We start from the raw sequence: 13875 nt of genomic DNA on the forward strand, positions 1-13875 counted from the left end.
AGCCTCCTGGTATGAAAGTCAACATTCATAGCTGATCCATATTTATGAAAGCCAGCTAGTATATAAGTCAACATTTATAGCTGATCCATACTCCTGAAAGCCTTGCTAGTATGAAAGTCAACATTCATAGCTGATCCATATTCATGAAAGCCAGCTAGTATATCAGTCAATATTCATAGCTGATCCATGTTCATGAAAGCCTTGCTTGCATGAAAGTCAGCCCCCGCTTAGCTCAATAGGGAGAATGCAGATCTAGGGATAGCGCAGGTCTACAGATAGCAAAGTCATGAGTTTGATCCCCGGGCAAGGGGTATGTTCTCTGTGACAGTTTCTTGAAAGGCAATGTGTCTGAAAGCAGACTTCTTTTGATCCATCTTGGGAAGTTGGCAGTTACCAGCAGAGAACACATTTGTACTGGTACAGAATCAAGGAGACACTGGTTACGTTAACTGCCTGCTATTACATAACTGAAATACTGTCAAAAATGGCATTAAACCTAAAACAAAAAACCAAACAAAACATGTATAATTTTATAAGTCAAATTCATAACTGATTCCTATTCATGAAAGCCTGCTAGTATGAAAATCAACATTCATAGCTGATACACCTAGAAGTCTAATGAAATTCAACAGTTGTAGCAGACAAAAAATGATGCCATAGCTTTCTTAAACCTTTACCCAGCTAAATTTCTAAAATTGTCATTCAATTTTGGCAGTACCGAGGTGTTCACTGAAAATTTACTGACTGAATAGCGAACACAGATGTGCAGGCTGACCTTAGTCTTCACTGGTCGCAAAGGCAGAATCACTTGCTGCTAGCAGGCTGAAGGTTAATTTTCAACTTCCAAACAAGCAGGCCTTCTGACCAGTGGGCTTGAGAAATGTAATCATTAGGTGCCTATGTTATAGGTCATAACCTTAGTTTCCAACTGCTTGTGATTACTCTTTTTCATCTATTGCTTTTTCTTGATGGAATATTGTTAACTTATAAATGCAGCACAATAAATAAACAATATAAAAAAAAAAAACACTAAAACATAAACCTGGTGGAAACCTGCTTTCTAAGACTGCTACATCTCCATTTGAGCCGTGCCATGAGAAAACCAACATAGTGGCTTTGCGACCAGCATGGATCCAGACCAGCCTGCGCATCCGCGAAGTCTGGTCAGGATCCATGCTGTTTGCTTTCAAAGCCTATTGGAATTAGAGAAACTGTTAGCGAACAGCATGGATCCTGACCAGACTGCGCGGATGCGCAGGCTGGTCTGGATCCATGCTGGTCGCAAAGCCACTATGTTGGTTTTCTCATGGCACGGCTCATTTTACTCCTAGTCAGTATTTTTTTATCAAAAGAATATAGGTCCAAGAATAAGATATTTTCCCCCCAGCACGCTGTTTTATTACTATTTTTCATTAGGAGATGTACTATGTACTTCAATACAATCAACTTCATAAACATTACATTGCTTCCAAAGGTTTGTGATTGATTTTGTTATAAAATATTGGATGAAAGCAAGGTATTCTGCAAAGAATAATTAGGTTCTGGAAATAGTACAGGCACATTTTTATTTTTCTGAAACTTCACTTCATGTGTAATAAGTTCCGGCTATGAAGAACCCGGTCATCTCATTTTCTTCTGTCCTGAGATTTGTACATCGGTTGCATTCATCAGCGATGCCAGGTATACAGTGTATTATTGCACAGACTCTCTAATTTATCCTTTATGTTGTTACCATGAACAAAACCTTGAAACTGTCAAATCTGTATAAACTTGCATTATAAGAAATAAAAAGTGTTGTACATTGTTTTAATTTGATTGTTTCAGGATGGTGATTACTTCCTTGGTTTAGCCCAGGCAGAGGAGAATAGATTGTTACTGTTGTGTTCAAAATGTGAAATGGAAATGCTGAATGATTCTATATCAGAAGAAGGTAAAAAGTACTTATATTTTGTATGTGTATATCTTTGTGGAAAAATGCTTTTACACTAGAAAATTTTGGTAATATTTATAGCTCAAATTCATAATTGAACCAGAGTTTTATATAGGAGTGAAGCCACACATGTTCTTGATAAAAGGAAAGGCTAAAATGAGAAACAGTTGCATGCTTTGAGGGTAAAGACCGTTATCAGGAAGCATCCGCCTCATTGGTGAATATTGTACTCCGACTGTGTTAAGAAATAACTAGTCCAACACCGTGAGTTGTTACACAAGGCTTAAAGTTGTTGTATACACACACCAGAGGTTTGATTTAGTAGTTCTATAAGTTGTTGTAAGGATGGTGCTTTCCTCGTTAAGTTCCTGTTGGAGGAAGAGAGGGTTTATTGTTTTGCTCATTGTTCGATTTTGTTCAGAATATTGAAGTAAGAAGAAAGAGTTCAAATCTTGTCTACAAAATGTAAATTGTATCTCTTAACTCTATTATTATGTAGACTATATTGTATTGATATACTTGTTTTGCTGTATCTATACAGGCTTGGCCAAGATGTTTTTCAAAGATAATGAAATTTCTTGGAAAAAGTCCCAATTGTATGTCTCCCATTGTATTGTTGGTACATTTCAAGATAGCATCAGCACAGTAGATAAAATGCTGTCTGCTAAATACAAACTAAGATGCACATATATAGGTACCAGTTACTCTCCAAAACATGTGCATACGAAAAAGAATTTTTAAAAAAGCATATCTGTAGTATTTCTTTGCTTCATTTATTTATTTTGTATTACCGTATATATAACATAGAATGCCTAAAATACCAGTAACTTAGTATTTACAATACTAGGTTGTCTAGAATGATGAAAAACTGGCAGAGAGCAATGTAAGTGTAACATTCAAACAACAACTTTTATATATCAAATCAATATTTAACAATGCATAAAGGAAATCATTGCTGTTCCAGCAGTACTTGTACAGAATGCAGGAACACAATAACCGACCACAGTCTGATAATTTACTGTTGAAATTTGTTGTTAAACCCATACCAAAGGTATATAATGCATGTTTGCTTTTTATAGGTAGTGGAAAGGTCCGATCAGCTGTAGGAAAAGCCAACTTGTTGGTAAGCCAAAAGTTCCGACAGTTCCAAGACTTGTGCCAGCAACACAAGGTAAGATGTGGTAGTCTTTCATTGATTTTGGTGTTATGTGGCACACCAGTAAATGGCATACCGGCAGATTGTTTCCCTAAAACTTGGCAGACAGATAATTTGGCTGTATTTGCAAGAATTAAAATAGAGAGACTCAGTTTAAAGGCTGTCAAGTGTGTCAGTCTGTTCATTTCTTGTTGCCCTTTATCTTCTAGATTGTATAATGGATTTTCATAGAAAAAGCATCATTTGCTGACATCACCAGATTGTTCTTCTGAGCATTGATCAATGTCCAAGGTCATGGTGACACTAAGAGGTCAATGGTGAATAGCTTCATTTTGTATCCATTCCATATCTTCTAAACAGTTAGAAAGATTTTGCATCAGTTATGTATTATGCACCTCATCAAGACATGCTGCAGAGAGCAAATCCAAGTCAAGGTCCTACTTGGAAAGTTTTAAGTTACTATTTGTGCTATTCCACTGGCATATAGCCTCAATGTTGTGTTTGAATATATTATAGCATTGTTCTGCTATACATTACAATAATTACTTCATAATGAAAATTGGTGTTGATAACGATTTTCACATTGTAGAATCCAGATCCAGATCCAGACAGCAAGCCAACAAAATGGGAGGATTTACAAGGATTTTGGGAAATGGTGAAACTACAGGTTGACGATGTGGATGAAATGTTTACTGAAATTGATATGATGAGGCAAAATGGCTGGCAGGAAATCAAAATACCCGTATGTATTTATACACATGGTGTCTTTAAAAGTTTTACACAAAAATATATTTTTTGTATCTACATAAAATTTTGTGAGTTCCATCTTTGTGCAAGGCATTCTTCATAAGGATATAACAAAAAATGCATGAACAGTTTGTAATCCGTTTCTTTATTTCATGTGAGCAACTTGTCAGTTATGTTTAGAGAACAATTCTTCCAGTACAGAATTCAGGAACACTAGTAAAGCTAACTGACTTCCTTTACAAATTTACTGTACATACTGCAAAACATTCCTTGCTCAAGTACTAATGGCTCAAACACAAGGGCCAACTCAAATATCTGGGCTGACTCGAGTTCTAGGGCCAACGAAAGCAGACTTGAGTTCTAGGGTCGGCTCAAGCAGTAGATATAGTCCCTGGTCGTTTTCTTTATATTTTCTGTACTAAGATTGCTTAAAAGCATGGATAATGCCTCCATTTGCTCACACCTTTGCAACTATGACTGATGTTCTGTGAAATACGAGCGAAAAAAAAAACGTTATTCTAACACGACCAGATTTGTTTTTCTATTAAACAAAGAAGGCTGAAAACTGTGTTATTATTCAACAATTCATTTTTCTGACGTCACAATTATTACGTCATAGCGTTAGACGGCATAGCGGCACGCTGGAAAAGAAATCAAGAGAAATCAGGCAAATATTTGATGGATATCGTCAAAGACGTTCATAATAATCCTTGATAACGTGTTAGAATCGAAATAATGTATCTCAAACAGTGATTTGCACATGAATAAAATCATTGTTGGTCGTTTAGATGCGTATTATTATATCACTCGGGCTACGCCCTCATGATATAATTCCTTCGCATCTAAACTCCAAACTGTGATTTTATTCAATGACAAATCACTGTTTGGGATATATTATTTCTTAAACGTAAACCTATCACACAAATATATAGTTGTTTATATTGCTGCCGTGGTCCGATTAGTTCAGTAGAAAAGCATACCATAATCAAGGTGGAGGTTTGCTATCTCATCTTCCAACTGATACTTGATGGGATGGGAAGTTGTCATATACTTACAGAGAAAAACCACTAATAATGATACAAAATCCATTACAGAAACCAACATGTTAATCTAATGTAAAGAAAAAAAAATCAGCTGTGCTTGTAAATTTAAACCAGAAGTTAAATCAGTGTTATCAAGTTGTTCATCTACAAAAATCAATATTTAAAATATGTTTGTTAATTACAACAAGATACTTATCTCTGACGTATGTTATTATTGTGGAGTGAATCATCAGTTTAAATCGAAAATTTGATATTTTAAATGTGTTCAAAATTAAGCGACACTGTTCAAATATTACCATTACCTGAACGTTAAGGGTCATTCATGCAGAGGGGTTTAATAAGTATAAGATTTCCTAAATAAATAATTTACAAGTTTAGCCAATTACATATATGGTAGATCTTCTTTATTTGAGACACGTTTTGGCACCTGAATAAAGAACTGTACATGCTGATGACATTAAATATAGAAATAAAATAATCTTGTACTAGTTTTAGCATAGTCTGCTTTATAATCAATTGTATGGTTATATGAGGAGCAAATTTTCAAGAGAACTAAGATCTATGCTTAAGGTTTCGATGGAGGACTTGAGAAACAAAAATCAAACAACACCAAATCATAGGAAGAAAGAGTTGTTTGACATGAAAATTGAACAGCATGTAAAACATGTATATTACTTTACGAAACAAGTGTCAGTATACTGATATAAACATTGAATTCCGGAAAAGGGCTGCCTAAAGGGGCTCCACTTCCGGACAGTTAAACGCCTTTAAAAACTCACCATTTTCAAAGAACTGTTACACATGTTTGTTTTGATGCATTTGCAATAGCGTGCGAGTGGTGAAATTTCACGTAACAAGGTGGAACATAGTTTTCAGCAATTGTTTATCTTTTTTTCTTTACAAATGGCATTCATTTTCAAAGGGAGACAACTTTTTCTCAAAGATTACTTAAAATAATCGGAAAAAGTTGTTTCCCTTTGAAAATGAATGCCATTTGTACTTAAAATAATCGGGAACAGTTGTCTCCCTTTGAAAATGAATGCCATTTGTAAAGAAATAAAGATAAACAATTGCTGAAAACTGTGTTCCACCTTGTTATTCGAAATTTCACCACTCGCACGCTATTGCAAATGCATCAAAACGAACATGTGTAACAGTTCTTTGAAAACGGTGAGTTTTTAAAGGCGTTTAACTGTCCGGAAGTGGAGCCCCTTTAGGCAGCCCTTTTCCGGAATTCAATGTTTATATCAGTATACTGACACTTGTTTCGTAAAGTAATATACATGTTTTACATGCTGTTCAATTTTCATGTCAAACAACTCTTTCTTTCTATGATTTGGTGTTGTTTGATTTTTGTTTCTCAATGCCTCCATCGAAACCTTAATGACTATGTCACTCTGTATGATGTAGAATCATTTAATTTCTGCTGGCATAAAATTTGACAGTTCCGATGGCTATTTCTTTGGTACATGAATTTGTAGGTTTCAGATTTTAAAGTAGATCAATCAGTTACTTAGTTATTTTCATTGCATTAAATTTGTGCATTGACGCAGCCATGAAACCACGAAAATCAGTCACCCACCAATATTAATGATTTCACAGTATATTTTTCAACCTTTCATAGAATTTTTAAAGCTGTGCATAAGGGGAAGCAATAATCTGATTCAGAGGTCACAGATTCGAACCATATTTGATCATAACTGCACCACATAGGACACCAGTACTGTGCTTTCCAGGTAGCAGCAATAACACTTAGATTTAAATGTAATCATTTTGATGTATGATCTTGCCAAGGCTGTTGCGTGCAATTAAGGGAAATGTGATAGGCGTTTTTGTTGCGTTTATAATTTACAGCGGATATTCTTTATTTGCCCTGTATATAATTAAAAATATACTATGGTATATGATATTGTTAAATGTACTGAGTTGGGATATTGTGCTTTTTAATTTGCTGTTTTGAGGCTTCAGAACACTGTATAAGTAGAGTATGATTTTTGATATTTCAGTCACGGAGAAGTTCTTCCAGTTCAAGGTCTAGTCCCAAATCCAGTAGTCTGAATGTAAGCAATGCCAGTACACCCTCGCACACACCAGGTAAGTTCAGTAGTCTGAAAGTTAACAATGCCAGTACAAGCCCTCATACACCTGGTGTATTTATAAAGTATGACAGTGTTCAACTCATTTAATTGTTTAGCACTGATCTTAATCAATAATAGCTTTTATGTGCTTTTGAATTTGAAGGGAATTATAATTGCTTTCCTAAGGTAAAAATATTAAACTGCCTGTACTGTATCTGTAGAAATACCTCAGGTGGACTATTAATACTTTTAATTGCTTGTTCAAAAATCTTGGAAACACATTTCTTCATAATGGCTTTATTGAAAAGGGTCTTTTGTTGATATACACAAAGAGTAAAGGAAAAATATCAGTTTGTTCAAATATTAAATCTTTATTATTCTGATACCAGCTGCTCATGAAGTTTCAGGGAGTATCACTGCCTATTGCAAGTTCCAGTGAGTTCTGTTTGAACACTAAAATGTTTCCAAGTCTTCAGAATTTTAACTCCCAAGATAATAAAACTGATGCATTGTTCATGAAAACTTCCATTTTGTAACATTTCCTCTGCTGTGAACTTACCAAGTAACATAACTTCCAAAGATGGACTTTCTTAGGACAAAAGTATAAATTGTTCTATGTATCCAGTGAAACATCGAGTATGGACAGCACAGTCTCAGCGCACTTGCTCACTCAAGCAGATCATTAATTTGGTCTCCTTCTGTTTCCTTATATTTTTTGCTCAGATTGCACGAAATCCTGAGTAATTTGAGCGTTTTGCTTATCCCCTTGTGACTTCTATTGATAGGTTTGTTACTGTATTTACATTCTACCCTTCATTATATTTTGATTTTTACTGTTTTCTGGATTTTAGGGTCTCGGCGACGAGCTGCAAGGGTGAAGGACACACCAGAATCCTCTCCGGAACGGTCACAAAAAGCTAAGATGGCCGCCAAAGTCCGAGACGATGCCAGAAAGAAAATGTTGGCGGAGAAACGTGCAGCAATGAAACAACGTCAGCAAGAAGCTGATGGTTTAGAAATTTATATAGCAGACAATGGAAATAAATCAGACTCTCCTGGCCGTACTAGTGGCTCGGATGTCGCCGACGCATGACGACAATATGAATGCATTTAATTTATTTTTGTGAACAATTTGTTAAATTTTATTTTTTAAATGTCTTCTGTGTGTTATGTATAGACCAGATGCTGGATCTGTTATTCCTGACAAAACTTGTAGAATAATTATAAATGATATTACTGGATTATACTAGTGAAAATATTCAATAGAGTTATCTGAAAAAAGCTGATATTGTGAGGAAAATAGTGCAGTAAAGTGCAGAATTTCTTATAAGATGGATTTAAAATAGATGTGAAAGGAGGAAAAGAAAAAATCATGTTTAAAAATAAAAAGAAAATGATTGTTTTTCTCCTTTATTAAATAATTTTCGTGCCAGAAACTTTTTCGAAGGAATAAAGTTGAAAGTTATAAAGTGTACAAAGGGAAGTAATCTTTAAAAAGTGCAATTTCTAAAACTGATCAAAATGCATGATGTGTGTGTATACTATTGGAGTTAATTTGATAATGCATGGTATGAACATGTTTTATAAAGGTGTTTGACTTGTGCTAAGTTGACAGTGTGAGTTAATTGAGATATGCATGTTGTTTTTGGTACATTTTTTATCTCAAAGTTCCTTCCCTTAAATTCTGCTCTAAATTATTCTGTTATATACTCGAAGAAGAGTCTACTGTAGATATGAGGGTATATCGATGTTATGATTAGTGGCATATGAATCAGGGTATATCTGCAAACATTGCCTTTGCTTTCGTGGGATTTGGAATATAGGGTTTTGATACATGTTATCATGCTACATTCTCTAAATAGTTTCAGCTCGCTTGCTTTTTTTCCATTTTTGAAAAGAACACATAGTATACTAGTTTTTCAAGAAAATATCAGTAAATAGAACAGATTTCATGCCAGTAATGTACAGTTTGCTGGTTATCTCAGTACGTAGAACACATTTTTGTCAGTTAAGATGTTGCTAGTTCAATCAGCAGTCTGGATAAATGCTCTACAAATGCTTTTATAGAAAAATGTGTATCTGTTGTTATTTGTCTTCTACCTGTGATTAATACAGAGAGGTCCTCACTGACATGGATACCAGGCACATTACTTGGATTTAAAGAATGTTACTACGAAACTGAAATACTGTAAAAAGATCACATTATCAAAAATCAAAGAGTAGTGTAAAATAGTGGTCACATGTAGAATTCTGCCTGCTTGAGCTTTCAGTATTATGTGCTTTCAGTACACTGGCAGTGAAATAAATGGTTATATGCACATACAGCACAATGCTTTGCCAGTTATTCTAGAATAAAATTGCAGTTAAGATAGTGAACACGGTCGGCAATTTCCATGGGACTTTGTTTCCATGCATTCTACTTCATAACTTTCTGGCTGTTCATTTAGCTCACAAGCACAATTTTAATAACAGCTGAAGATGTTTATAGAGAATACGTAATTGCATGTCTTTACAATCCACTGCCTTAACTCTCGTACTCGACTGAATGCTTGTAGGTAAAACCTATACAAAACCATCGCATCTGTAGGCAGTATTGTATTCCAGGAAGGGTTTTGCATTGGGACCATATTGTTACAAGGGCATGTATGTTAGAAGTGTGTATTTACTTGGGACTATTTCCTCAGTCAGAAATTCTTGGCCACATTTTAGTATATGGTAGCCAAGATGTTTAACACATTTGATGTCACTGTATTGACCAGTAAGTTAGGCTGTCATTGACAAAACAACTGGTTGGCAATGTCTAATTTCTCAGATTGTTTATAAGGATCCCCAGAAGGATCTTTTTATTTATTTATTTCAGTAGTCTACCCCATATGTGCCAAAAACTAGAGAAATGTATAGATCTTAAACAATTTGTAACACAAGTGATATGAGATCATCCATTGTACATATCAGAATCCTGAAAGAATGCTAGTATGATCTGCTGTTTAAACATGTAATTTGTTTTTCTTGAAATTTTTGAAAATTGTTAGTTTGAAAATTAAGTGTAGTTGTAAAGATTGTTAAAAGAAGATAAAAGATTATAACTATTACATTCAACAAAAGTTTGGGAAATGGAGACCTTTCTAAAGCAGCTTCACTTTACTCACCAGCAGCTTCATATAGTAATAAAGTATGTTAAACTTTGCCTTAAAATGGTACATTTTTTTCATTTTTTAACAGTTGTTTAGCCAGTTGTGATAATTTGGATAGGGCAGTTCACTTGTCAACATTTTTATTTCAGCATTTTTACACTTTCATTAAACATGTTAAATGTGTGGTAGGCAAACAAAGGTACGGAACAAATAGATAATGTTGACACATTCACTTGTAAAGATGACATGTTTTTCGTATATTTCGAATGTCAAAATTTAACATTTTTTCTTTTACAAGATGAAATATAACATTACATTTTTCCAAGTAGTAGCAGTAGATTTAACCTTTTGTACAGGAAATAACCTGAATTTTGAAACTAACAGTTGCTTAGAAACACTAGGAAAACCATGAATGTTCTTTGCTTATTTATAATTAAACAATCAGTGGCAAATAAGCCTGGAACAAGATTTTCTTGTAAATAAGGAAAACACATGTGCTGTTGTAGTTTTATAGTTCCCTACCAGTAGGGCTTACAGGATTGCCCATGTTTGTTTGTGAATGCAATATTTCCTAAATCAAGGTCCCACCTCAATGTCAGACATACAGGGATTTTGAAATAACTTGCCACAAATGATCTTTGTTAAGGTGAGGCTTTATCCAGAACAAGGTCCGAAGGTCAAATGCATATATCAAGTTTTGTGTCTGGGATTGTAGCATATCTTTGCACAAGTCATCTTTGTAAGATGTTTGAATGTTGTTGCAAATAAGTTAAAGCTCAAGTTCAACATGAAGACATGTGAATCTATTTTTTTTTTCCCAATAATATTCACTATTCATTTTATATAGAAAAATGGTTTATTTTCGTACAAACAACTGTATTAATAATACCAAGGGCAACTTTTTACTGCGAGACAGCATGCACGGTCTGGCACCTGTCAAAAAATGGATTTATTCTAGAAGAATAGGGACTGAATCAAAGATTCTGCACATGTGAGATTGTCAGTAAACTGGAAGTACCCGCTTCACTTTGTCCTTGCTGGTCTAGAGTAAGACGAATTATTGTTATATATTCAAGCCACGCTATGAGAAAACCAACATAGTGGCTTTCCGACCAGCATGAATCCAGTCTGGTCAGGATCCATACTGTTCGCTTTCAAAGCCTATTGCAATTAGAGAAACAGTTAGCGAACAGCATGGATCCTGACCAGACAGCGCAGATGCACAGGCTGGTCTGGATCCATGCAGGCCGCAAAGCCACTATGTTGGTTTTCTCATGGCGCGGCTCATTTAAAGAGTACTTGCCATTTTGCCATTTTGAAATGTAAATGTGTGCCTTCTAAACATGTACAATCAGTAATAATATAGTATCTTATTGTCTGTATCACTACTTTTGTCATTTATAAATTACAAAAAAAAATAGAAGTATGAAAAATATCATATTAATGCATCATTTCTATGCTATGACATAAATAACACAATTTGACCTAAAGTGCAATATTATTTGAAATTTGTTTTGGATTTAGAAAATGTTACAAAATTTATGTAAAAAGGTATAGATCTGATTCAAAGAATTGTTACTGCTGTGAAAATAGTGTTTGTTCTGGCAATAAAAAGAAAATACTGTTTATACAAAGATAATTTGATGAACATATGTATTAAGTTTTGTTTTTTTCCAATCTGTGAAATAACCAGAGCATTTGTTCAAAAGATGTGACACCAACAGTAAGATACCGTTTTAGATATTATATGGAAATTTTCAGCTTAAAAATATTTTCGATAACAGAGGATGATTTATTCAGTTATTACAGTTCAGAAGCATGCATGCATTTTATTTACACAATGTTAGTGTATTTATGTACATTGTATCTTACATACTGATTGTAAATATAATCATTGTAATTTATACATTGCTTGTATAAGGGGGGCCAAATACCCTTATGGTTGTTGTTAGTTCAACTATTGTTGCAGTGTATCTGTACTCAAATTGAAATGTTGTATACAGACAGCATGTACAATATAAAAATAGCTGCTTTTAGATCCTATAAAAAAAGAGATTTAGAAATTTTCATGATGGATGCATTATTTTATGTATAGCTTGAGTTTAAGAAATTCCCTGTGTGTAGTAACAAGCGTCAGTTGAAAATAGTTTGAAAAGTTATATGACTGGATTAAGCTTTTACCTGTAAATTTGAACGTGAACAGCTTAATTGTAAAATTTTTCTGAATTTTGACATCTTAGATGCATATTGGCGAAAAAAATGAAAACCTGCATATATTTTTGTTTTCTGCTTCCTGCTAAAACTAATTTACCTTTTGCTCATTTTGCAAACTAACTTTTTAAGCATCTAAAGGAATAGATTGATTGTATTTGTTAAATAATTTTGTTTCTCTTCGAGCATTTAATGTTAAATTTGTCAGATATGGTATGGAACTAGCATTACCATCTCTGCTTCTAACAGGACTGTTACAGTAATCAAGTTACAACAATTTCTAAAATTTGGTTAGATCCAAAGACCGTTGAATTAGTTAATTTGAATCTCAAATTTTGATATTTTAAGCTTTAAAACAAGGTATGTTTGTTCTGGTTAATTTTCTGCCGCCTGTAGTTTCTTTATATCAAGCTGTTTTTCGTAATTTCAGAAAAAGGGTAGTGTTTGTAATTGCCATGTTAAGAACTGAGAAAAATTCAATACATTCTGCATACGGAAAATTAACTTCAAGCTTTATTCAGTTTCACACTGTAATGAGACGGCTTTACAAATAGCTGATGTAATTTCTTCATTAATTTCAGTCACTCAGCCCTCAGAATAATATGAAAGAGTATGAATTTGCAATCCTGTTAAATTGGAATTTAATCCATTTAAAATTTCATCATGTGTGAAAAAAAAAATTCTCTTGTAATTTATTTCAAGAGTGAAATTTCATTGATTTGTGATTAGACTCATCGTCAATATTTTGTAATAAATGAGTTATAAATATTTTTCACATTCACAGAAATATTCTCTTTATGCCAAGGAAGTTTGTAGAAATTGAAAGTTAACAAGATTTACCCTGGAAAATTTGATTTTTTTACTATTTTCGAAAAGCTGAGCATGAGTAGTGGCATTGCTTTTACAAGCATTTAGTGTCATAAAGATTCACAGACTATAGATTGTTGGATGTTGTATTTAATTGTTTTATTATTTGCTCTAGTACTTGCTAAGAACAAACATAAAGATTACTGCATTAAATTCAGATAACCCATTTATCATCTTTGTTGTTTTTATGCTCCAGAAAGGTGGTATTGTAGTAAATGGGCTATCCATCTTACGTTCATAGTGAGTTTTTAGCTCGACTATTTGAAATTTTTCAAATAGTGGAGCTTTTGCAATCACCCTTAAGTCGGCGTCAACAGCACAAAAGGTACATGTATATGTTTTGCATGTATGAAGGTTTCTGAGAAACTACTAAGCCAAAGGCTTTCAAATTTCACACGTCTTCCGTATCATGAGATGACCACCAGGACCAGTTACATAACTCTAGCTTTTTTGTCAGAATAATGCCCCTTTTTAACTTAGAATTTCAGATTTAAGTTTTATATGTAAGCAGGTTTCCCATAACCCAGGAAGTGAGGGAACTACCTGGTCACCACTTTCTTTTTCTGCCTAGAACTGTGTTATTGCCTCTCACTAATGTGGGTATGAAGCTGGACTGGGGTGTAGAATTCTCGAGAAACCTGTCTAGTTAGAGGCAACCAGGTCATACTCCACCATTTAAACTGGATTATCGTCATGACCTGGATTGCGC

General features: G+C 34.1%; 1 protein-coding gene across 4 annotated transcripts in view; it reads left to right on the forward strand.

Moving 5' to 3' along the window:
* The window catches only part of LOC123561415 (dentin sialophosphoprotein-like), a 124115-nt gene extending 115089 nt beyond the window's left edge, over positions 1-9026 (forward strand). For all 4 annotated transcript variants that reach the window (XM_045353769.2, XM_045353771.2, XM_045353767.2 and 1 more), the window contains exons 4-8: positions 1825-1930; positions 3010-3101; positions 3676-3828; positions 6883-6970; positions 7806-9026. In XM_045353769.2, the coding sequence (XP_045209704.2) occupies positions 1825-1930; positions 3010-3101; positions 3676-3828; positions 6883-6970; positions 7806-8047 (681 nt within the window). In that variant the 3' untranslated portion in view covers positions 8048-9026. The remainder of the gene's footprint in view (positions 1-1824; positions 1931-3009; positions 3102-3675; positions 3829-6882; positions 6971-7805) is intronic.
* Positions 9027-13875: the final 4849 nt, after the last annotated feature.

Source organism: Mercenaria mercenaria, chromosome 10 (genome assembly GCF_021730395.1).
Source record: "Mercenaria mercenaria strain notata chromosome 10, MADL_Memer_1, whole genome shotgun sequence".
Lineage (NCBI taxonomy): Eukaryota > Metazoa > Mollusca > Bivalvia > Venerida > Veneridae > Mercenaria > Mercenaria mercenaria.